The sequence below is a fragment of the Lynx rufus genome, unplaced genomic scaffold (genome assembly GCF_022079265.1).
Source record: "Lynx rufus isolate CCGP_SWC_20201006 ecotype Redwood Valley unplaced genomic scaffold, mLynRuf1.p SCAF_8, whole genome shotgun sequence".
Taxonomy (NCBI): Eukaryota; Metazoa; Chordata; class Mammalia; order Carnivora; family Felidae; genus Lynx; species Lynx rufus.
The window spans coordinates 114,827,170-114,852,973 of record NW_025814896.1 but is presented as its reverse complement, the minus strand read 5'-3'; the positions used below and the strand labels follow the sequence as shown (position 1 = coordinate 114,852,973).

Sequence of the window (25,804 nt, the reverse complement as noted above, 5' to 3'; positions counted from 1 at the left end):
TTCTAGCCCTGAAGAGCTGGTATGCCTTTCCCTTGTTTTCTTGCTTCTCTTCTACTTCATTTCACATGTGAGATCCCATTGTATTTTTCTGCCATGCAAGAAACCCAAAACAAAACAAAAAAGCAACTTTCTCTTCCTGATACCTATGTTAAAAAATCAAACCATCTTATTTCAAATCCCCTGTGATCAGTTTTTATATTTATTTATTTATTTATTTTTATTTTTTAAGATTTACATCCAAATTCGTTAGCATATAGTGCAACAATGATTTCAGCAGTAGATTCCTTAGTGCCCCCTACCCATTTAGCCCATCCCCCCTCCCATAGTGATCTGTTTCATCCTGTTTTCTTGATGGGGGTATTTACCAAGTGCACAGCTAATTAATGCAGCACTGGTATTTGATACCCATTGAGTCCTAGTCAATGAACTTGCTTACTCAGGCCTATTTTACGAGTGTCACACACTCCTGGAATATTCTGTGATGTTTCACATGGATGAGTTATTTCATCTCTCTTAGGAAATAGTTATGCGTTATCTATAGTGTCCAGTTTTCAACTCAGAATTTCCAGACATACAAAGAAATAAGAAAGTGTGACCGTTACTTAAGAAAAGAATCAGGGGCGCCTGGGTGGCTCAGTCAGTTGAGCAGCTGACTTCGGCTCAGGTCATGATCTCGCAGTTCTTGAGTTTGAGCCCCACATCAGGCTGCGCTGTTCTGACAGCGCAGAGCCTGGAGCCTGCTTTGGATTCTGTGTCTCCCTCTCTCTCTGACCCTCCCCTGCTTGTGCTCTGTCTCTCCCTCAAAATAAACAAACATTAAAAAATTAAAAAAAAAAAAAAAGAAAAGAATCAGTCACGGGTGCCTGGGTGGCTCAGTCGGTTAAGTGTCCGTCTTCAACTCAGGTCATGATCTCACAGTTTGTGAGTTTGAGCCCCACGTTGGGCTCTGTGCTGACAGCTCAGAGCCTGGAGTCTGCTTCAGATTCTGGGCCTCCCTCTCTCTGCCTCTCCCCTGCTCACACTCTCTCTCTCTCTCTCTCTCTCCAAAATAAATAAACATTAAAAAAAATTTTTTGTAAGGAAAGAATCAGTCAATAGAAATTGACTCTTGAATGGGCCCAGTTGTTGATGTAGCAAAGACTTACGAGCAGCTATTATTAAATGTGTTCAAAGAGTTAAAATACGGCATCAGGGGGCACCTGGGTGGCTCAGTTGGCTAAGTGTCCGACTTCAGCTCAGGTCACGATCTCGCAGTTTGTGGGTTCGAGCCCCGCATCGGGCTCTGTGCTGACAGCTCACAGCCTGGAGCCGGTTTCAGATTCTGTGTCTCCCTCTCTCTCTGACCCTCCCCCGTTCATGCTCTCTCTCTCTGTCTCAAAAATAAATAAACGTTAAACAAAAAATTTTTTTTAATAAAAAAAAATACGGCATCAGTTAGCAAACCTGTGATCTTAGCACATAACATACTATACAATAAAGATAATGGAAATTCTAAAGTTGAAAAGTATACTTGCTAAAATAAAAAAAAAATTACTAGATAACCTCAACAACATATTGGAGATGTCATATGAGAGATTCAATGATCTTGATCCTAGATCAATAGAAACTACTAAATCAGGTGACCCCCAACATTGTCAGAAAGCATATGAGTGTTTGTGTAGGGCCAGGGGCAATAAGGGATGCAGTGCAAATGAGTACAAAGAAACTTTTGGGTAGGATGGAAACATTTTGTATCTTGATTTTAGTGGCTATTTCATCTTTTTTTTTTTTTTAACATTTATTTTGAGAGGGAAAGTGTGAGAGGGGGAAGAGCAGAGATAAAGGTAGAGAGAGAATCCCAAACAGCCTCCACAGCCAGCACAGAGCCTGAGGCAGGGGTCAGTCCCACCACCCATGAGCTCATGACCTGAGCAAAAATCAAGAGTTGGATGCTTAACCTACTGAGCCACCCAGGCATCCTGTCATCTTTATATCTTTATAAACTCAATCAAATTATACATTTTAAATGGATGCAATTTATTACTCATAGATTATACCTCAAAAGGTTGACTAGAAAAGAAATACTGAAAGGCTTGTAAAGAAAGATAGTAATCCTGGGATGCCTGGGTGGCTCAGTTGGTTAAGTGTCCGACTTCGGCTCAGGTCATGATCTCACGGCTAGTGAGTTTGACCCCTGCATTGGGGTCTGGGTGACAGCTCAGAGTCTGGAGCCTGCTTTGGATTCTGTGTCTCCCTCTTTGTCTGCTCCTCCCCTGCTCGTACTGTCTCTCTCTCTCTCAAAAATAAACTTAAAATTTTTTTTTAAATGATAATAGGTTAACACTTTTTTCTTGCTACCGTGTTTTGAACCTACCTACTCTGTTGCCTACTAAACTTTTGCTATTTTTTATGAAAAGTCTGCTGTCTGTTCTCTTAGTTCCTTGTGGAAATTTCTATTCACTTACAATCTTAGGACTGTATGTTTACTGTCTGAAGAAATTCTTCTCCACTCTTTTTTTTTTTTTAATGTGTATTTATTTTGAGAGAGAGAGAAAGAACTTGAGCAGGGGAGGGGCAGAGAGACACGGAGAGAGAGAATGTCAAGCAGGCTCTGCACTTTTAGCGCAGAGCCTGACACAAGGCTCAAACTCACAGACTGAGAGATCATGACCTGAGCCAAAATCAAGAGTCAGACGCTTAACTGAATGAGCCACTCAGACACCCCTCCCTCTCCTTTTTTCCCTCTGAAATGAATCTTTATCTTATCTCACATGCTTTTTTATTTTGGGGTGGGGGACAGATACTCATTTCCTAAGTTCTGTGACATCTTGGCTAGTTTTATTGGTGACTTTTTCAGTATTAGTTTCATGTCCAGGACTTAAATTTTATGAAAGCAAACATTGCTTTGTTCAGTTTGTGACAATAAGAGCAGATTTTGCTCTTTTTTCACACCTTTGCTTTCCTTATTATTTTCCCCTTTTCTAGATTGCTTTCCTGCTTTGTCCTTTAGGGTCACTATCCACTAGTTCTTTGAACATATGGTTCAGAACTTTACATTTATTTACTGGAAGAACCTCTTGATCACCTTTCTCTACTCTAACGTTCTCTTCCTTTGAGTTTCCTTAAAACACTTAGAGGGATTTGATGAAAAACACAAAAATAAGGTTTTTGTCTTTTCTTTAGGCTGTTCTAATTTGCTGACTGATTTAACATTTGTCTTTACTGTAAACATTGTTGCTAATAAACTGATGTTTGTTAGGGAGTATATAAAAATATTAGAAGTAGTAAGATTTGAACATTTGAAAGCCTGTAATGTATGTAGAAGTGCAATATAGGTAGGTCAGGTAACCTTTTAAGCTTAATTGAAAATGTTTTATATGTGTTTATTTACATATATACAGCACATAGAATACTCAGCATATAAAACCACATCTTTGTACCCTTTAAATTAAAAATTGATTGATATTAAATTAATTGATTATTTCCTTTGGTGGGCACAGACTGTGGACTTTCATACTATTTTATAGTCTTGAAAGTTTGGAACAAGGTAATGCAGTGTCCCCCCCCCCCCCCCCCTTCTTCTACAACATAACTTTTTTTTTTTTTCTATTTTTTTTTTTTTCTAAATTTTTTTTTCAACGTTTTTTATTTATTTATTTTTGGGACAGAGAGAAACAGAGCATGAACGGGGGAGGGGCAGAGAGAGAGGGAGACACAGCATCGGAAACAGGCTCCAGGCTCCGAGCCATCAGCCCTACAACATAACTTTAATGCCTTTATTGCATTTTGTTTTTTAAATATTCAGCAACTTTGGGTAATCTTCTTATGTCCTCCTCCTGTCCCCACAAATAAATGTGGTTCTTCTTATTACAAATAAATATTCCTTATAAGACTATTATAATATACATCAGGAAAAGGAAAAACCTAAATACCCATAATCTTGTCCACCAAGTGATAACTCCATGACCACCCTAGTAGATAGTCTAATTGAAATCTTATTTTGAAATATTGCTAATGTAAAAAAAAATAGTATTTAGCTTAGTTTTGCAAATTTGTACCCATCTTTATTTTATAATGTTTAGCCACAGTTTTCTATCCATGATGATTGTACTTTTTCTTTGATAGAAAGTGGAGCTGTTCCGAAAAGAAAAGATCCCTTGACACACACTAGTAATTCACTGCCTCGTTCAAAAACAGTTATGAAAACTGGATCCACAGGTCTTTCAGGCCACCACAGAGCACCTAGTTGTAGTGGTTTATCCATGGTTTCTGGAGTGAGACAGGGACCTGGTCCTGCAGCTGGAACTCATAAGGTATTTGGAGATAGTAACTTTAATTGCTTGCTTAAGATAATAACAAATACTTTATAATATCTTAAAGCATTGATAAGTTTATACAAAGTGGAATGTAATTTTTTTTTTAATCTACAAGAAAAAAATCTATAAGGACAACTTGCTATTAAAAAGTAAATCTTACTTTAACTCCCTTTGGACCTAATTCGGTATTGTTTAGTAAACTGCTTATCCAGTCTGTTTTATATAATGCTATGGAGTTCATTTTAAATTTGTTACTCAGTTGTTTAAGTATATGTACATGTTTTATAACATTAACCACAGAGTTTTGTTAGAATTCTAACAATAATCAAAATTATCATAGTGTCTTTTTATTTTATGGTATCTAAATCTTTCTGGATTAAATCCTCTCGTAAGCCCACTTCATGCCAAATGTAGTTGTGTAGTTAATACCATTTTGCCTTGGAGTAAATACACAGTTTTGGGTTTTTTATATCCTTTTTCCTATTGTTAAGCTTTTAATTCTGTGAACTTGGAGGTTAATTTACTTGTGAAAACTGTTGTTTGTATTTTTACATTATAATTTTGTGTCCTTTAAGAGTACACCAAAAACAAACAGAACAAATAAACCTTCTACCCCTACAACTGCTGTTCGCAAAAAGAAAGACTTGAAGAATTTTAGGAATGTGGACAGCAACCTTGCTAACCTTATAATGAACGAAATTGTGGACAAGTAAGTTTTGCCATCTAAAGTGTTTCATTTAATGGTTTTAGTTTTGAATTTATTTATTTAATATAAGTAAAATAGATAACAAATATCTTGTCAAGGAGCACCTGGAAGCCTTGGTCTGTTAAGCGACCGACTCTTGATTTCATCCCGGGTTATGATCTCACAGTTTGTAAGTTCGAGCCCCACATTGGGCTCCATGCTGACAGCACAGAGTCTGCTTGGGATTCTCTCTCTCCGTGTGTGTGTGTGTGTCTGTCTGTCTCTCAAATAAACTTAAAAAAATAAAGTATCTTGTCTAATATACTTATTTAATTTTTATGTTTTCAGTTACAGTAAATGCAGAAAACCATTGTTTTACTGATTTAATTATACTTTCACAGTTAACATAAAAATAACTGTATTTCAAAAAAAACTTTATTTCATATGGTAGTAACTGAAGCATATTTTGTTGTGGAGCTAACTGTAATTCTCTTTCTTAGTGGAACAGCTGTTAAATTTGATGATATAGCTGGACAAGAGTTGGCAAAACAAGCCTTGCAAGAAATTGTTATTCTTCCTTCTCTAAGGCCTGAGGTAAGCACTTTATATTATCATTTTCCTGTAGCATCATTCATTACTGAATCCATACTAGCAGTAAAGAAATGTGTGAGCTATGCTAGACTGATTAATTCATATAATTCATTTGATGTTTTTAAAAAAGAAAAAAACAGGGGCGCCTGGGTGGCTCAGTCGGTTAAGCGGCCGACTTCGGCTGAGGTCATGATCTCGCGGTCCGTGAGTTCGAGCCCCGTGTCGGGGCTCTGTGCTGAAGGCTCAGAGCCTGGAGCCGGTTTCAGATTCTGTGTCTCTCTTCTCTGACCCTCCCCCGTTGATGCTCTGTCTCTCTGTCTCAAAAATAAATAAACGTTAAAAAAAAAAATTAAAAAAAAAAAACAAAAACATTAGCAATTGATGTTGACTGGTTATTAGAGGAGAATGACTATAATGGTTCCTAATAACCAATCTATTTTTAACATTCAGAGGGAAAAGTAGGTAACAAAATAATTTTTATATCGAGGGAAGAGGAATTTAAAATTAAGAGACAAATCATACTGCAGACAAGGGAAGTTAAGATAAAATTATGAAGTTTGAAGAGAACTATTTTCTGTCAAAGTAGAGTTGAGATACCATGTTATTTCAGTTTCAGGTGTACAACATTGACAACTCTGTACATTAAGTCGTGCTCACTATGATAAATATGGTTATCATCTGTCACCATACGATGTTACTACAGTAGAACTGTCTATAGTCCCCATGCTGTGTTTTCATCCCTGTGACTTACTTATTTTAAAACTGGAAGCTTGTACCTCTTAATTCCCTTCACCAGTTTTGCTCACCCCTCAACTCCTTCCCCTCTGGCAACCACCTGTTTGTTCTCTGTATTTATGATTATGTATCTGTTTGTTGGTTCTCATTGTAACAACAACCAAAAAATGATAATTGTGTGAAGTGAAGGATGTGTTAACTAACCTTATTTTGGTAAATATTGTTCAATATATGTATGTATCAAATCATACCGTACACGTTTAACTTAGCGTTATGTCTGTTATATCAAAGTAAAACCAGAAAATGTTAAAAACAAAAAAAAAATGCCACAGTAATCAAGATAGTGTGTCTTTGGCAAAAGAATAGACAAATAGATCAGTAGAACAGACTAGAGAGCCCAGAAACACAAGAGACACAAATATCATCAGTTGACAAAGGCACAAAAGTAATTTGATGGAGAAACTATGGTGTTTTCCACAAATGGTGCTGGAACAAATAGGCATCCATGTGAAAAATAATTCTAGAACTGTACTTTCCCACCTTTCATAAAAATTAATTCAAATTGGTTATAGACCTAAATGTGAAAAGGCAAACCTAACTGTAAAACTCCTAGAAGATAATATAGGAAAAAAATCTAGGTCATCTTTTGGTTTGAGGATAGCTTATTAGATATAACACCAAAAGCACGATCCTTAAAAGAAAAATTGGTAAGTTGAACTTAATTAAAATTAAAAACTTTTCTGTGAAAGATGTTAAGAGAATGAGAAGACAAGCCACAGACCAGGAGAAAATCTTTGCAAAATATATTACATGATAAAGGACTGGTATCCAAATATATACAAAGAACTTTTAAAACTGCACAGTAAGAAAACAAATGACCCAGTTAAAATGTGGGCATAACCGTAAAATACCTAGGAATAAATATAACCAAAAAGGTGAAAAACCTATACACTGAAAACATTAGAAAGCTAATGAAAGAAATTGAAGAAGACAAAAAAAAAAAATGGAAAAATATTCCATGCTCCTGGGTAAGAAGAACAAATATTGTTAAAATGTCAATACTCCCCAAAGCAATCTACATATTCAATGCAATACCTATCAAAATAACACCAACATTCTTCACAGAGCTAGAACAAACAATCCTAAAATTTGTATGGAACCAGAAAAGACCCAAATAGCCAAAGCAATCTTGAAAAAGAAAACTAAAGCTGGAGGCATCACAATCCTGGACATCAAGTAGAATTACAAAGCTGTAATCATCGGGGCGCCTGGGTAGCTCAGTCAGTTGAGCATCCGACTTCCGCTCAGGTCATGATCTCGCGATTTGTGAGGTCGGGCTCTCTGCTGACAGCTCAGAGCCTGCAGCCTGCTTCGAATTCTGTGTCTCCCTCTCTCTCAGCCCCTCCCCTGCTCATACTCTGTCTCTCTCTGTCTCTCAAAATTAAATAAATGTTAAAAAGAAAATTAAAGGAAAAAAGCTGTAATCATCAAGACAGTATGGTATTGACATGAAAACAGACACTCAGATCAGTGGAACAGAATAGAAAACCCAGAAATGGACTCACAGACATATGGCCAACTAACCTTTGACAAAGCAGGAAAGAATATCCAATGGAATCAAGACAGTCTCTTCAGCAAATGGTGTTGGGAAAACTGGACAGCGACATGCAGAAAAATGAACCTGGATCACTTTCTTACACCATACACAAAAATAAACTCAAAATAGATGAAAGACCTAAATGGAAGACAGGAAGCCATCAATATCCTTGAGGAGAAAGCAGGCAAAACCTCTTAGATCTTAGCTGCAGCAACTTCTTACTAAACACGTTTCCTGAGGCAAGGGAAACAAAACAAAAATGAACTATTGGGACCTCATCAAAATAAAGAGCTTCTGCACAGCAAAGGAAACAATCAGCAAAACCAAAAGGCAACCGACAGAATGGGAGAAGATATTTGCAAATTACATATCAGATAAAGGGTTAGTATCCAAAATCTATAAAGAGCTTCTTAAACTCAACACCCAAAAACCAATCCAGTGAAGAAATGGGCAAAAGATGTGAATAGACACTTCTCCAAAGAAGACATCCAGATGGCCAACGAACACATGAAAAAATGCTTAACATCACTTGTCATCAGGGAAATACAAATCAACACCACAATGAGATACCACCTCAAACCTGTCAGAATGGTTAACATTAACAACTGAGGCAACAACAGATGTTGGCAAGGATGCGGAGAAAGAGGATCTCTTTTACACTGCTGGTGGGAATGCAAACGGGTGCAGCCGCTCTGGAAAACAGTATGGAGGTTCCTCAAAAAATTAAAAATAGAACTACCTTGCGACCCAGCAGTTGCACGACTAGGTATTTATCCAGGGTATACAGGTGTGCTGTTTCGAAGAGGCACATGCACCCCCATGTTTATAGCAGCACTATCAACAATAGCCAAAATATGGAAAGAACCCAAATGTCCATTGATGGATAAAGATGTGGTGTGTGTGTGTGTGTGTGTGTGTGTGTGTATACATACAATGGAGTATTACTCGGCAATCAAAAAGAATGAAATCTTGCCATTTGCAACTACATGGATTGTAGTATTGTAATCATTTTTTTTAATACTTATTTTTTTTTTATTAAAATTTTTTTTTTTAACATTTATTTATTTTTGAGAGAGAGAGAGACAGAGCATGAACGGGGGAGGGGCAGAGAGAGAGGGAGACACAGAACCGGAAACAGGCTCCAGGCTCTGAGCCATCAGCCCAGAGCCTGACGCGGGGCTCGAACTCCCGGACCGCGAGATCGTGACCTGGCTGAAGTCGGACGCTTAACCGACTGCGCCACCCAGGCGCCCCTTAATACTTATTTTTGAGAGAGAGCATGAGCAGGGGAGGGGCAGAGAGAGAGGGAGACACAGAATCTGAAGCAGGCTCCAGGCTCTGAGCTGTCAGCACAGAGTCCGAAGTGGGGCTCAAACTCATGAACCACAAGATCATGAACTGAACCGAAGTCAGACGCTCAACCGACTGAGCCACCCAGGTGCCCCCAAAATAAAGTTTTTTTGAAAGTTGAATATCTGCCAGATCCTTTGTCCCCTTCTCTCTCTGCCCCTCCATGACTCGTGCTCTCTCTCTCTCTCTCTCTCTCTCTCTCAAAAATATATAAACAATAAAAAAAAATTTTGTTAAGTATTAGCCATTTCATATAGTTCAACTTAAAAATACATACTCTTTCACTATTAAGCAAAGTGATATCAGTCTCGTGCTTCACACTTGACTCTTTGCCATGCCTGGTGTCTTTGAGTCTGGAGACTCAGGTTTAATATCTCTAAAGAACAAGATTTTTGCCTCCTTTGTTTGTGAAAGAGGAGTACTTGGATCTTGGTGATCTTGGTGGGGGGGGGGGGGTGGGCACCTCAGTTTAGTTGTTCCTCATACAAACTTTCAAGCAGTTCCTCTGTGGCTGTCCGCCTTCCTCCTGCTTTCTCTGATACATCATACTTCCACGTCCTGACGTTTTCCAGGGTTTTTGTTCACTTCCACTCACTGCTGGTATCTAGGTATCCCTTTACAATCAGGCACTTAGGTTTTAGCTCCATCACCTCTGCAAAATAATTTACCACACTTTGTCCGTTCTCTCTCTACAAAAATTTTTGTGTCTTCTGTTTTTTCCTTTTGTGTTCTCTTTATTTTGAAGATTTATATCTTCTTTTTTCATCTACTATTTTTTTGGTGAGATTTCCAAAGGAAGTAGAGAAGCATATGTGTTCATTATGTCTTGTTTAACCAATTTGCTTTAATTTTCAATGAGATTCTTAAAAACTTTGTTTTCTTCTGTTTTTAATAATTACACCAATTTATTGATTGTATGTGTTCTCCTTAGAGCTCTGAGGAGTTCTGTTTAGGAGGATGCTACGGAAAAATGCTTTTTTTTTTTTTATTTTTAACAATTATTTTTTAGAGAGAGAGACAGAGTGCAAGTGGGGGAGGGGCAGAGAGAGAGAAAGACAAAGACAGAATCTGAAGCAGGCTCCAGGCTCTGAGCTGTTCACAGATCCCTATGCAGGGCTCGAACCCACGAACCATGCGATCATGACCTGAGCCAAAGTCAGATGCTCAACCAACTGCACCCCCAAACGTCCCCAAAATGATGCTTTTCAGATGACAGACTTAAAATGTTTGGGAAAAAAAGTGTCTCCAGAATCATAGTTGTGAACTAAAGTATATGATTTTAGTTGTTCACAGGGCTTAGAGCTCCTGCCAGAGGATTGTTACTCTTTGGTCCACCTGGAAATGGAAAAACAATGCTGGTAAGAATTCTTTTAGAATTTGAATGTTCTGTTTAGATAATTAGAGATAATGTTATGAAAAAAAGTTTATATTGCCTCTGAGTTATTTTTTAGTATATGTGCTGCCGAAGCGTGCACAACCCGAGTTATTTTTATGATTTGCTTTTGGTTATAATATACTTCTCCTAAGTTTTTTTTTTTTTAAAGTTCTTTTTTTTAACGTTTATTTATTTTTGAGACAGAGAGAGACAGAGCATGAACGGGGGAGGGTCAGAGAGAGAGGGAGACACAGAATCGGAAACAGGCTCCAGGCTCTGAGCGGTCAGCACAGAGCCTGACGCGGGGCTCGAACTCATGGACCGTGAGATCATGACCTGAGCCGAAGTCGGACGCTTAACCAACTGAGCCACCCAGGCGCCCCTTCTCCTAAGTTTTTAAACATGTTTTCAATGAAGAAGTAGATGGAAAAACACATTATGTTCTCTTCAGTAGTATGTTTTGGAGTGGTTAAATTTAAGTGTAGTTTTCATTATTTTCCCAAGTTAAATAATAACATTTTTACCTCAGAAAAGCTTGCCTTACTATATTCTGTATCTTCCTAGCCCTTGATTTTTTTTTTCTTCCTATCTTAACAGCTTTATTTAAATATTCAGCAGAGCGGGTGCCCAGGTGGCTCAGTCTGTTAAGCGTCTGACTGTTGATTTTGGCTCAGGTCGTGGTCTCAACGGTTAGTGAGTTTGAGCCCCATGTCAGGCTCCCAGCTGGCTGTGTGGAGTCTGCTTGGGATTCCCCCTCTCTCCTCTCTCTCTCTCTGCCCCTACCCCCCCCCCCTCTCAAAATAAATAAAATAAATAAATAATCAGGATAACACACTTTTTCTTTTTTTATTGAAGTATAATTTACATACAACATTTTTTTTTCCAGTATCCTTTTGCCCAAGGTTTTACTGGGATCTGGATACCTCTTTCTCCTGTATAGCTCTTTTAGAGGGGAAAAGTAAAGAGGAAAAGAGTTTAGCTGTTTCTCTTTCCCCAACCAGTTATCTTTCTATAACTTAGAAGGGAATTAACACCCTTTTTTTTTAACCACTCCTTATCCATCTCCCTTAGAAAAAATAGGGAGAATGGAAAGAAGCATAGCTCTTCCTAGACTTTTTCTTCATTGCTGAGAAGAAACACACTGATTGCCACATATCAGGAATCATGTAATATTTTATATTTTTGGAAAGTCTTTTTTAGTGTTTAAGTTGATCAAATGTTCTTTTATTTAAAAAAAAATTTTTAATGTTCATTTGAGAGAGAGACAGACAACACGAGTCGGGGAGGGGCAGAGAGAGACGGAGAGAGAGAATCCAAAGAGGCTCCAAGCTGTCAGCATAGAGTCTGACGTGGGGCTCAAACCCACAAGCCATGAGATCATGACCTGAGCTGAAGTTGGATGCTTAACTAACTGAGCCACCCAGGCGCCCCTCAAATGTGGTTCTTTGTAATGTTTTGCCCTTGTGATTTTTAAGGCTAAAGCAGTAGCTGCAGAATCCAATGCAACCTTCTTCAATATAAGTGCTGCAAGTTTAACTTCAAAATATGTGAGTGTTCTTTTTCCAGTATTGTCATATTTTATGTTGCTGTCTAGATGTTACTAAGTATAAATGGTAATAACATTACACAAAAAATATTTTTGAGTTTTATATCTATTATTTAGCTCTGATGGACATTAATCACTCTTCAAAAGACAAAGTTAGGCTTTTTTGAAGTTAGGATTGTGCTCTCAAATACTGTTTTAATTTGCTGGGGCTGTGTAACAAAGTACCATAAACACAACAGAAATTTATTGTCCTATAGTTTTGAAGACTAGAAATCCAAGATCAGATATTCGCTGAGTTCTCATTTTTATAAAATAATTAAAAGTAACTGTAAAATGATATCTCTTTTCTTAGTTATATTTTACTTTCTATGTGAAATTTTATAAGTGAAATTGTTATTAAAGTAGATGTACCCAACATGATACACATAGTATAATGGAAAACACTGTCTTGGAAGTTAGGAGATAGGGATTCCAACTTAACTGTTGGGTACTGAGCTGGTGTTAAGAAAAGAAAACTTTTAGGCCTTATTTATAAAGTGTTGATGTTGTCAGCAGGTGATCTCTCACGGGGGTCCTTCAGAATATTTGCTTTGTGATTCTAAATCTGAGGCCATTCTTTTTTTTAAAGAAATTTTCAATTAAAAAAATAGATGCCACCTAGAGGACAGAAGAGTTTTTACAGTGGATTACCCCAAACCTCATGAACCTTTCATGAGTTGATTTTAATGCATAGAATTGTTTTATTATAGCATTTCATCCCCTGGAATGTCGCAAGGGGTGTTCATAGATCTCCTTGGCTATCTAGAAATACTTTTATACTTATTGACAGTGATATTGTGAGAGTTAATTTAAGTAAGTTTAGTTTAGTAGAGCACTTTGCAACTTACCTAGTTGTATGAATATACCCTACAACCAAGGGCTTAAGAAATATGTACAGTGTCTGTTTCTCTCTCCTAATATTCCATCTTCTCACTAGTTATACCCCTAATAGCTATTCCATTCTCAAGTCTTAAGAATGTAGGGTCAAGCAAAGCAGAGATGTATTTCATTTTTTAAAGTACTTACCGGACCAGTCTAGGGGTCAGCACCAAAAAAACCCCAAAAAAACCCAAAAAACTTATCAGACTGTATTAAATAATAGTCTTTTTTTTTTTTTTTTTTTTTTTTTTTTAATAAGCGATGGTTCAGTAACCTTCCTCCCACGATTCCTTAAACCAAATCTTTGGTTGTTGCAAAGAAAGGAAATTCCTAGATGTAAGACTTTTAATCGGGAAATTTAAACAGCTGGAATAATGTTGCATTTTATGTGTATTACAGTGTATAATGCCTTGTTTTTAGGTGGGAGAAGGAGAGAAATTGGTGAGAGCTCTTTTTGCTGTGGCTCGAGAACTTCAGCCTTCTATAATTTTTATAGGTAAGAAAATGTTTTCTAACTAAGTTAGTTGAATATTTATGAAATTCCCTTCTCCAAGTTTGAGAGATATAATGAAAGAGAGTATTCAGAAGGAACACATTTTAAAGAAGTGCAAAGTTAAAGACTAATGAATTGTGCAGGACCTACAATATTAATAACTTAAGTAGTAAACTAGATTAATCTCAGATGACTGGTGTTGTGTGGCTTTAAGTTAAAGTCTTACCCTTTTGTTTCCTTTAGATGAAGTTGATAGCCTTTTGTGTGAAAGAAGAGAAGGAGAACATGATGCTAGTAGACGTCTAAAAACTGAATTTCTAATAGAATTTGATGGTGTAAGTATTGATTATGGTATTTTTAAGGTGGTAGCATCTTAGTGTAGATATTTTCAAATTAAATGACTCAAATTAGAAATACAGATTTTATTGTATTTTTGTTATTACTTTACCTAAAAGTACTGAAAAATTTTTTTGTCTTACAGGTACAATCTGCTGGAGATGACAGAGTGCTTGTAATGGGTGCAACTAACAGGCCACAAGAGCTTGATGAGGCTGTTCTCAGGTAGGGGGATTTATGTAGAAACACACATCGATTACAGGTGTATTTGCTCCTGTGTTCATCTCACATATGTCTTATTTCCTTCACTCTCAATTTGAAGACAAATTATTTCCCTCCTGGTATTCATCCTTTGGCCTCTTGTTACCTACTAAAGATTTTGAAGGCAGAGCCAACATGATACCACGAAAACTAGTTTTCACTTTGGTTGCAGGCAAATTGTTTATTTCTTCTGATTAGGATTAAATTATCTTAAAACACCAGAATTGATTCTTACTTTTCTTTTAGTTGGCTTCATGAAAAGCCAATAAAAGCAGGATTCATGGAAATTATGTTCTGTGTTCTTGTATGATTGAACAAATTTATTCCCTTCCCACTAGAAGGATGGTTTGACTCAGCATAAAATTCTTGGGCCTCCCTTTCTTGGCCTGACGAATTTATTACATTGCTCCATTGTTTCTAGGATTAAATGTTGCAGTGTAGAAGTCTGAAGCCAGCCTGCTTTTTATTCACATTTATGGATTAACTTGATTTTTTTCTCTTTATTGGATATAATTTTTAACTATTGAAATCTAGTTATTTGAAAAAGATGTCGATCTGTGTTTATTTTTTCTGGGATTTGGTGTTTGTTTAAATTGAGAGTTAGGAATCTCTTTTGTTTTAGGAAAGTTATTTTGAATACTACCTTTAATTGTTTTTCCTGATTCATTATTCTGGTTTTTTTTTTCTTTCACACAATTTATGCATTATGTTGCCTCTTTTTGTCTTCCTTATCTTTAATTTCCTTTCTAGTCCTTTTTAACTCTAATGTCTTTTTTTGTTTGTTTGTCTTCTTGTTTGTTGTCCTTATTTCCTACTTAGTTTGTGTCTGAACTTCTTTGTGCTACCATTGTAACCTCTGTGTCTTTGGTGGTTTTCTTCTTCGCTTTCGTTGCTTTCTGGATCTCTGCAATCCCATTTTTCATCTTCTATTGTCTTATTTCCTTGAGCTTTTGTGTGTCATTGCCTTGAGACACTTATATCTCATTGAGCTCTTGTTTTGTAAAAAACTTTTTTTTTTCATTAAATAATTTTATTTCACAGAAAGTTACTTGGTCACAAATTTAATTTGCTCTATGGCAAAATCTTTTTGTGTATGTTCTCTATATTTATTGTAACCTTTTCCCTCTTTTTTTTTTTAGCACTTAAAAGAATAGCCATGTGCTTTTGCCTGTTTGGTTACTATTTTTATTTGAATAAAGGGGAGTTTTCTTGGCAAACCTAGTTTTGGAGTGATACTCTAGGAGAAGAGCTACCGAGCAAGTATCTTGAGTTGTCGTATGAGTAGACTGGACCATCAGGCAGTCTCCCTGAGTCACAATCAAACCGTACCTGATGAAGATTAGTCCACGCAAGACAGTTTGTGATCTTGCCAGGCTGATTGATGTTTTCTTACAAAGATGATGTGTCTTTGAGTTTCTTCGTTCAGCCCCACCTGCCTTGCAGTTCCCCTGCTTCTGCCTGACTAGGTTTCACATGATATGCAGAGCCGTTCTTCACATGCTTGTTTAAATATGGGGAGGTTGGCTTTATTCCTCCTGAGTGTGCTCTGTTTCCTTTGGAAAACTCTGTGCTCTGATAGCCGTGTCTGGAACCTCCAGCAACAGATGCTATGTGTACCCTCCTTCATCGGTATAATTTTCACTGCCCTAGGCAGCCCTTCTTCATACACTCTAGTTGTGTAAATGTTACCTGAGTTTGTTGATAGTGAAGTTTGCATATCTGTTTCTGTGGTCCTTGTTGATTTTAATTGTTTTCCCTTTCAAGAAGACAGTGGAGATCTCTATTCTCCTCATATCAGATTTTTTGTTTTAATAGCTCTCATATGTTTGTATTAAAAACATATGAGAACTTGACAATAGTGAATTAAGGAATTTTAAACATTATCTAGAGAGTTGTAAAGAGTAACTCAAGGGGCACCTGGCTGGCTTAGTCGTGTGCCTCTTTATCTTGGGGTTATGAGTTCAAGCCCCACGTTGGGTGTAGAGATTATGTAAAAATAAAGTCTTAAAAAAAAAAGTAACTCAAAATAACTCTTCATTTTAATGACTACTAAAATGCATTCAGATACCTTGAGTATAACACTTAAAACTTTTTTTATTGTTGGGGCGCCTGGGTGGCTCAGTTGGTTGAGTGTCTGACTTCGGCTCGGGTCATGATCTCACAGCTCATGAGTTTAGCGTCGGGTTCTGTACTGACAGCTCAGAGCCTGGAGCCTGCTTCAGATTCTGTGCCTCCCTGCCTCGCTGCCCCTCCCCCAGTCGCATTCTGTCTCTGTCTCAAAAATAAATAAACATTAAAAAAAAAAAACTTTTTTATTGTCATTTGCTGCTTGAGTGGAGTTACCTGTAAATTCAAATCTATGTTTCTGAAGTTGTTTGAATCCTTTTTTTTAGGCGTTTCATCAAACGGGTATATGTGTCTTTGCCAAACGAGGAGGTATGTATCTATGTCTGAATTTTTTTTTTTAACATTTTTTATTTATTTTTGAGACAGAGAGAGACAGAGCATGAATGGGGGAGGGGCAGAGAGAGAGAGGGAGACACAGAATCGGAAGCAGGCTCCAGGCTCTGAGCCATCAGCCCAGAGCCCGACATGGGGCTCGAACTCACGGACTGCGAGATCATGACCTGAGCTGAAGTCGGCCGCTTAACCGACTGAGCCACCCAGGCGCCCCCTGAATTTTTTTTTTTAACATGGAAACAAGGACTACCATCTTGACAATATTGATCTTCCAATTATTGGTACAGCCAGATTGGAAATCAGTTTGGCAATTTCTTAAAAAGATAAATGTAAACTTACCATAAGACCCTATAATTCCATGAAAACATGTCTACACAAAGACACATATAAGAATTTTTATAGCAGCATTATAAATAATAGCCAAAAACTGTAAGGAGTGTAAAATTTTCATCAATTAGACAATGGATAAACAAATATGGTATATGCATTTAATGGAATACTGTTTAGCAATGAAAGGATTGAGATACTTAACACATGCTGTAATATGGAAAAACCTCAAAAACATACTAAGTGAAAGATACCAGATGTAAAAGATAACCTATCATATGATTCCATTTATATGAAATATCCAAAAAAGGCAAATTTCTAGAAACAAAGGAAACCGTGGTTTGCAGAGGCTGTGGGTGGGAATGGGAACTAAGTGTAAATAGGCGTGATTGAACTTTTTGGGGTGTTAGAAATGTTCTAAAAGTGGAGTATGGTATGGTTGCAAAACTATATATTTATTAAAAGTCACTGAATGTTACACTTAAAATGGTGAGATTAGTGTTATATGAATTCATACCTCGAGAAAAGTGTTTTTTTAAAAATTGTGGTTGTCTAGCTCAGACCTTAACATCCTTGATAGTAGCAGCAGCTAATTCCTTAGTGCTTTATTTGGATTATCTTTAAGTCTCTTAAGAGCTCTCAAAAAATGGTCGTTTTAACTCCAATTAACAGACATGAGCGAGGCTCTAAGAACTAGAGTGATTTGTGTGTGATCATTCAGCTCGTAAATGAGGGTCAGGATTTGAATCTAGTTTTTGGATATTTCATTAAGCTAATTCTTGAGACTGATAATTCTTTAATATTTCTTTTTAGACACGACTACTTTTACTTAAAAATCTATTATGTAAACAAGGAAGCCCATTGACCCAAAAAGAACTAGCACAACTTGCTAGGTGAGTAATTTGATTTGGTCTATCTTAAAGTTTTTTCTTTTATAAAGAAGTCTTTTTCTTTTTTGTTTAAAGTAAACTCAAGTGTGAAATGAGTAATTTATTTTTCAGAAAACTGCTCGTCTCATCCTCTGCTTCCTTTGTTTTTTCTTATCTCTCATTGTTAGATATGGTATCTAAATTTAAATTTCTAGATCCTCTACAAGACATGACCTAAATATCTGATAGTAGTACATGCTTTTTATAAATTTATTAAAACTTATAAGTGGTATTAAAATAGTTTAAAAATTTTTAAGACACTTACCTCTGCCCACACCAGCACAAATATTCTCATATAAATTTGTTCTTTATATTACACATAATTTTTTTAACTTTCACATCTTCTAAGTGGTGTACTTAAGTAGAAACTGAATATGGGAGGTGCACTTGTTGAATTTTAGTCTCTGAAAAATCTCACAAAGTAATTTAAATATTCAAGAAGTATGTGAATAGCTGGTAATTTTAGTAAATACTCTGAGTCCCAGATAACCTATGAAGAAAGAATAAATTCAATACTTGGAAATAGTGAAGTTCTTCTTTGTTGTTCCAGTAAAGAATTCAGCTAATAATGTTTGATCTCTATAGTTATTTAACATAGTACATGATAAGTAAATGCTTTCTTTTCGTGTTTTATTTTCTTCTTCCCCTTTGCCCTCCTAGTTCTTAGTTCCCTTTGATAATCTCTTGGCTGCCCAGGACTCTCCACTGTGGCATCCCATTCAGGTGTGCCTCTTTTTGCCAATGTCTTCTACCCCAGACCCGTCCTTTACCTTGTCTGTCCTATATTTAAAGAAATGTACCTTGGACACCTGGCTGGCTCAGTCAGTAGAGCATGCAACTTTTTATCTCAGGGATGTGAGTTCAGGCCCCATGTTAGGTGCAGAGCTTACTTGAAAAATTAAAAAATATATATTCTTAGTTAAAAAAAAGAAAAGGAATCTACCTTGACTGGCAGTGTTCTTTGTCAAGGTAAAGAAACATTCATTTCATTAACTTACTTACAGAGCAATAATTAATGGTTATGTATCAGTTGGCCAGCAATGGCTTATGGCTGTTACCTTTCCAGGGGATGTATTTATAATCTAATGGAGCTTCCTGGACATATAATATGCCTTAATGTAAAGAAATGATTCTTATGATGAAAATTTGAGACATTCATTCTAAGGAGCCTTGCCTGCCATAGATGGTTTTCTTTGTTTTCAGCAAGTGGGCCTTTCTGTGCCCTTAAAATCAAAGTGTGTAGCTGTCTGCTTGATGACAGAGGCAAACTAGATTTTACACTCTTTCTACATGGAGGATTTTAAATCTGCCAAGATGAGAATCATTTGCTCTTTCTTCCTTCCCATTCTCAGAATGACCGATGGATATTCAGGAAGTGATCTAACAGCTTTGGCAAAAGATGCAGCACTGGGTCCTATCCGAGGTATGTGTACAGAGCTTGAGACATTTAGACCTATTTATTAGACCACTTTCGAAGTTTAGGAAGCCCTATTGAGAGGTGTTTTTTAAGTAGTAGTAGGAAAGCATTGAAGCTGCTGGAAAACTTGATATGAAGTAGTTTCTTTTTCTTGTTTGTTCTTTTTAATTTTTTTTTAATGTTTATTCTTGAGAGAGAGAGCGAGAGAGAGGGAGACAGCACAAGGCGGGGGAGGGGCAGAGAGAGAGAGGGAGATACAGAATCCAGAGCAGGCTCTGAGCGCTGAGCTGTCAGCCCAGAGCTCAATGTAGGACTTGAACTCATGAACTGGGAGATCGTGACCCAAGCCGAAGTCAAGACACTTAACCACTGAGCCACCTTGGTGCCCCAGTATGAAGTAGTTTCTAGACTGAGTGTCCACAAACTTTTCAGTGAAGGGCCTGATAAATATTTTAGGCTTGTGGGACCACATAGGCTCTCCATTGCATATTCTTTTTGTTTTTTGTTTGTTTTTATAAAAAAACAAAAATGTGAAACCATTCACAGCTCACAGACCATACAAAGACAGTCCATGGGTCAGTAGACCATGACCCCTATTATAAACAACAGGTTTCAGTTGTTTTTTTTTTTTAATTAAAAAATTTTTTATTGAAATATAGTTAATATACAAGATTATATTCGTTTCAGGTGTACAACATAGTGATTAGACAGCTCTGTACGTTAAGGAGTGCTCACCATGATAAATTACCATCTGTCATATGTTTCACTTCTTGATAGTAGGTAGCCAGCAGAAAACCCAAAGGAAAAGAAAACATTTTTAAGCAAGCAAAAAAAAAATAAAGGGAAAATGTTCTTTTCTGGTTTTGGGCTTTTTTCAACTTGAGTAATCTGATTATCACTTGAAATTAAAGTGTGTAAGAGAAGTTTTTACTTGTATTATTATTTGTTATCTTTTGAGGAATTGCTTTGTGTTGATTCCTATTTGTTGTTTCTGAAATACCGTTCTGATACCACTTTAGACTAGATATTCTCAGCTGCTTTTCCACAGGCGGCATCGGCAGTGGATGGGTGATGCTCTTAACTATGCACTCAGATTGCTGGCTGTGGTAATAAAATAGAACATGGAACATGCAGCTTCTAGAACACATCTCCTGCAGTGAGACAGTGTACTGACTCGGAATTGCTGCTTTGGAGCAAAATAAGTATAACCTTGAGAATATATTTTGAGATTCTGGCAAAGCATTCTAGTCAAACTCTTACTGCCAGAGGTACAAAATCTTGTTCAAATAGTGGACTCAAAACAGTAGCTAATATAAAAACCATTTGTATTTTTTCCAGAATGTTTTAGCTATTAATTCGGAAGCAGACAAAAGCTGTTGGCTTAAAAAAAAAATAACCTAAAGCCTTTGTAAAGAACAAGTTGAATCTTTTAAGTTCAATCTCAAATTGGTAAAATTTATGACTCCTAGGCAATATGCAAAGAAATTGAATGCCTCCCAGTTACTCCTAAGAAGGAATGTTATTCTAAGCATTTATAAATTGTGCTTAATATTTTGTGTCTTCCTTTTAATACAAATAATTTATATCAAACATGTACTTTTAGATCATTTTACTTGGTTTTGCTTTTCAGCAATTTAAACTTACAGACCTTTTTTTAAAAGTGGCTGTCTTATATTTTACAGAACTGAAACCAGAACAAGTAAAGAATATGTCTGCCAGTGAGGTATACTGTTCTATAATTTTCTTTGCTCTGGTTCTCTATATTGTAAGACTTCTCTTTTGTCTGGATTTTTGTCTGTGATTTGGTTAGAAGCTAGAAAAAGTTCTTTGTTTCATTTCAAAATCTAGAGGCATATCAAATTACAGTCTCTTACAATGTTCTTTGGTAATGGACAAAAAATATTGTACATAGTCATTAGGTCATTTTCTATCAAATCATGTTATGTAACTACTAAACAGAAGAAAATCATAGAAAACTTGAGGATTTTACTCTTTGTAACAAGTTAATCCCTTCATATTCTATTAGTTTTTCAGTGTTTGTTTTCCTCCTTATAAAAACAATACCAATGTAATGTGATTCATTACAGTTTCTTAGTGTGATAGGCCCTCTTATGAGATGCTAACGCATTTCTTTTTTTTTTTTTTTTTTTAATGTTTATTTCTGAGAGAGAGAGAGACACAGAGTGCTAGTGGGGAGGGTCAGAGAGGGAGGGAGACCCAGAATCCGAAACAGGCTCCAGACTCTGAGCTGTCAGCACAGATCCCATCGTGGGGCTCGAACCCACCTGAGCCGAAGTCTGACGCTTAACCAACTGACCCACCCAGGCACCCCCATACTACATTGTTTTTTATTAGTACTGGTGTTGAATTAGACTATTCCAATGGCAAGAGCCTGAAAATACACGTATTTTTAAAATACCATGAATTCGTTCTGATGGAGTACATTTATTCCAGTATTACAGCATAATATCTACTTGAATTTTAATCCCATACTTAAAAATATAACTTTATCCACTATTTTAAAAATATATATGAACCTTATGTAAAAATCTTTTTAATGTTTATTCATTTTTGAGAGAGAGAGAGACACAGAGTGCGAGTGGGGGAGGGTCAGAGAGAGAGGGAGACGCAGAATCTGAAGCAGGCTCCGGGCTCTGAGCTGTCAGCCCAGAATCCAAGGCAGGGCTCGAACCCACCAATGGTGAGATCACACCTGAGCCAAAGTTGGACACCTAACCGACTGAGCCACCCAGGCGCTCCATGTGAACCTTATTTTAAACTAAATGTTAGGAACACTAAAATTAAATATGAAGCTACTGAATGAATTACAAGAAATAACATTACGGTACCTTTTGTGACCTTGTTATAAGTTTTGGTTCTGTATGTTTTATCCAGTTTATTTTTAATCTGATGGTTTTAGTATTAATTATTTGGTAGACTTTTAGCTGTTAGTTCCAAACTTATGAGTAAATATATATAGCATGCTTAAAGCAGACTGGCACTTACATAGTATCCTAGTATTCACAGTATCCATACGGAGACTTAGTTGTGTGTAATGTGTGGATACTGTGTATCCATATGTAAGTGTCCATAGACTTAAAAATACATAAATATTTAATAATGGCATTTTGATATAGAAATTAAGGAAATCTATTTTATCAGTCACATTTATGAGATGAGAGGAAAACAAGTAATTTGGTTTTTAAAATTGTATACTAGAATTTTGTAATTTTTTAAGTTTTATTTTTTTAAAGTTTACTCATTTATTTTGAGAGAGAGAGGGCACACATGTGAGTGAACATGAGTGGGGAGGGTCAGAGAGAGAGGGGGGGAGAGAGAATCCCAACCAGGCTTTGCACTGTCAGTGTAGAGCCCCACACGGGGCTTGATTTCACAAACTGGGAGATCGTGACCTGAGCCAAAATCAAGAGTCGGACACTTAACCGACTGAGCCACCCAGGTGCCCTAAGTATACTAGAATTTTATTTAGTACTACTTTAATAACTAACTGTATTGTCAGGTACTGGTTTGTATACACACGTTTAGGTGAGATGAACTCCATTTGACTTTTCTAGTTTATCAGAATAGAAACAAATAATTGTATTGGAATTCTGTGTTTTTAAAAGTTAATGCTAAAAATTTGGGGTTATAAATTCAGGGTATAATATACTTTGTTTTTAAAGCGCACAGTTTGTATCCAGCTTAACTTTATTATTTCATTATTTTGTTAAGACATCTTTGCTATTTATTTTTCTCTTTCTCAAATTAGCTACCATTTGCTTTTTCCTGTTGTATACATTTGTCTCTTACTAACTTCAAAATATCATATATAAATTCCATATGTATATGTACACCATACTTTACAGTTCAATTAGAATTTCGTCAAAACCTTTAAAACCTTAATTTCTATAATAAATTTTATTCAGGAATATCATAGGTAATACATTTATCATCCTTCCACACTTTGGCCTTTAGGAAGAGCCAGTGTGTGTTTTATAGCTAAATAAGAAAACATGTAGGGCTCATATAGTGATTATGTGGTAACAATATATCCTTTTACTTTTTGACTAAGATTAGGCTACAAGTTACAAATGTGGGTGATTTTCTCAATCTGTGCACATCAAGATATCAGAGCGTGCGTGAAGTATTTAGGTTGGGTTTTATAAGAGTCATAAAAAGAATATATATAAATATCCAGTTGACATTTTATCTCAGATTCTCCTTTAACTTCTTTTTGGGCAAAATACACATGTATATACTACTGACAATTTTTAAAAATGGGTCGTTTCGTGCCAAGCTCCTTTTGGGTTTTAAAAATCTCTCAGTAGATACAGATACATGTTAACTCAGCATTGTTTTGGTCTACATTCTCATAGCCCATTAAAAAGGTCAGAAAATGAGACAAGAAATGTAAAAAGCAATATTTCCTTAAAGTCTCATGTGCTTCTTGTAAACCCTCTTTCCCTTTTTGATAAACATAGCATGAATTTAGCTAGTGAGTGAAACTTGAGAATTCTGAAGGGTGGGATTGTGATTCTTTTTTCTGCCTGTCTATATTTTGTCACATTTTGTATCATGAGTGTTTTCTGTTTTTAAAATGGGAAGATACTATGATTTAAAATGTTAATGCCTAAGGAGCTAAACACATATGTTAGTATAGCATTTTTGTAAGATTTCTTACATAGCAAACTTGCGTACCCTATAATAGGTAAAATAAGATGATTGGCGTGATTTTCTACGAATATATTTATATAGATTTATAACATTAATAAGCAATAGCATCATTACTTCAGTCCATCTTTGGGTTAACTACTGTGTACGTATTCATCATTTGTATCGTCGTGTGTTTTTTTAAAATCTAGATGAGAAATATTCGATTATCTGACTTCACTGAATCCTTGAAAAAGATAAAACGCAGCGTGAGCCCTCAAACCTTAGAAGCATACATACGTTGGAACAAGGACTTTGGCGATACCACTGTTTAAGGAAAGACCTTCATAAGCCTGCAGAACGTTTTTGCTTTCGAAGAGAGTAACACACCATCTTCGTCGAATAGTTATCAGCTACAGAAATTCAGCCTAAGTTTACAGGACTTTTCAGAGTCTTACAATTACTTGTGCACCCCAGCAGATGAACCATACAACAAAGTTAAATAAAATATACAATGCAAATGGAGTATTTTGTTGAAGGCCTTCTTGCCTATGTTGCTAGTTATCCCAATGGGCACTGTAAGTTAGAGCACAACAAAAACTGATTCTGGTCTTCTTTACCAATATAATCATAATGTAAATAATAATTTGTATATTGTGTTGCAGATGAAAGTATTCCAGAGACAGTGAATGGTAGAAGACACAAGCGCCTTTGGTTGTTTGTCTTCTGATGTCTTTTCCTAAAATAGTAATTTTTCTATTTTCCTTTCCTACTGTTGTCTTTACTACAGATTAGAATACCAAACACTCTAAGTTACTTTTTTTTTCTTCCCTCTTTACAAATCCAGTGTGCCAAATGAAACTTCTTCCTATGTAACGGTAAAAGGAAAAAGTGTTTTGAAGATTTTGTTTGTTTTTTTTTCCATCAATCTACAGTCAGGATACAATTCCATTTTCACCTTTCTGTTACCTTGCTGCCAATTTAGAAAGCCATTTGTTGATAGCAACAAAGCAAATCTAGTAAAATAGAAAAGGAGAAGGTTAGAAGGTTTGAGTCACTCTGTCATACAACGTGTAGATCAGTCCTCGTGTGACCTGCAGTATTTTTTTCTAATATATTTGTCAGAAATCTATTGTAGACTGTTAATTTATTCCTAATGGAGTTTATTTTCTGCTAGATTTATTCTAATATTTAAGAAGGCCAATTTTAACTGCCGTAAAAGTGGTTCCTGTGTGAGAGAAGGGAAGTACTGAGAGCTAAGACGTTTCTAATTTATTGCTCATTGCTTTCTTACTGTTTACAGGATAATTATAAGCCAGTGGATCTACCATCTTTTATTCCTAATAATGATTAATCCCTTCAATGAAACTTTAAAAATTACTGAATTTTTATACATTGCGTACATTTTATAGGTTTCTTGTGCTCACTTTGTTAACTGAAAAGTTAGTCTGTTAATCTGCCTTTTGTTCCCCCAAAAATGTACAGTAATTCCGTTTCTTGTTTGTATAAGTATGCCTGGATTTTATTATAAAACTGTCATTGTAGGAAGTAGTGACTCATATCATGGCTTTTTAAATACTGTAATAAAGGCAAATGGATATTTGCCCTTAGTTTACTGGTTAAAAGTTTGTTTACAGAAATTTTCTTTGGTGCTTTTATGTAAGATGTCATGGGTGGAAAGAATAATTTTATAGTAGTAACAAAGATTTTTTCATTTAGGAGAAACACCTTTGGTTTTGAAAGAATACATTAAAAACTTGCCCTGGCTAGATAAGAATTTTATAATGAAAACATACATTCTTCTTAAATTTCCTCTTCTTCCTGTCAAGGATTTATGTA

The 25,804-nt window shown here is 36.1% G+C and overlaps 1 protein-coding gene across 2 annotated transcripts in view; it reads left to right on the top strand.

Moving 5' to 3' along the window:
* The window catches only part of SPAST (spastin), a 51,567-nt gene extending 25,977 nt beyond the window's left edge, over positions 1-25,590 (top strand). For both annotated transcript variants that reach the window (XM_047068029.1, XM_047068028.1), the window contains exons 5-17: positions 4,105-4,292; positions 4,871-5,004; positions 5,481-5,574; positions 10,537-10,611; positions 12,104-12,175; positions 13,513-13,588; positions 13,829-13,920; positions 14,067-14,146; positions 16,576-16,618; positions 17,783-17,862; positions 19,251-19,321; positions 20,998-21,038; positions 24,178-25,590. In XM_047068029.1, the coding sequence (XP_046923985.1) occupies positions 4,105-4,292; positions 4,871-5,004; positions 5,481-5,574; positions 10,537-10,611; positions 12,104-12,175; positions 13,513-13,588; positions 13,829-13,920; positions 14,067-14,146; positions 16,576-16,618; positions 17,783-17,862; positions 19,251-19,321; positions 20,998-21,038; positions 24,178-24,300 (1,169 nt within the window). In that variant the 3' untranslated portion in view covers positions 24,301-25,590. The remainder of the gene's footprint in view (positions 1-4,104; positions 4,293-4,870; positions 5,005-5,480; positions 5,575-10,536; positions 10,612-12,103; positions 12,176-13,512; positions 13,589-13,828; positions 13,921-14,066; positions 14,147-16,575; positions 16,619-17,782; positions 17,863-19,250; positions 19,322-20,997; positions 21,039-24,177) is intronic.
* Positions 25,591-25,804: the final 214 nt, after the last annotated feature.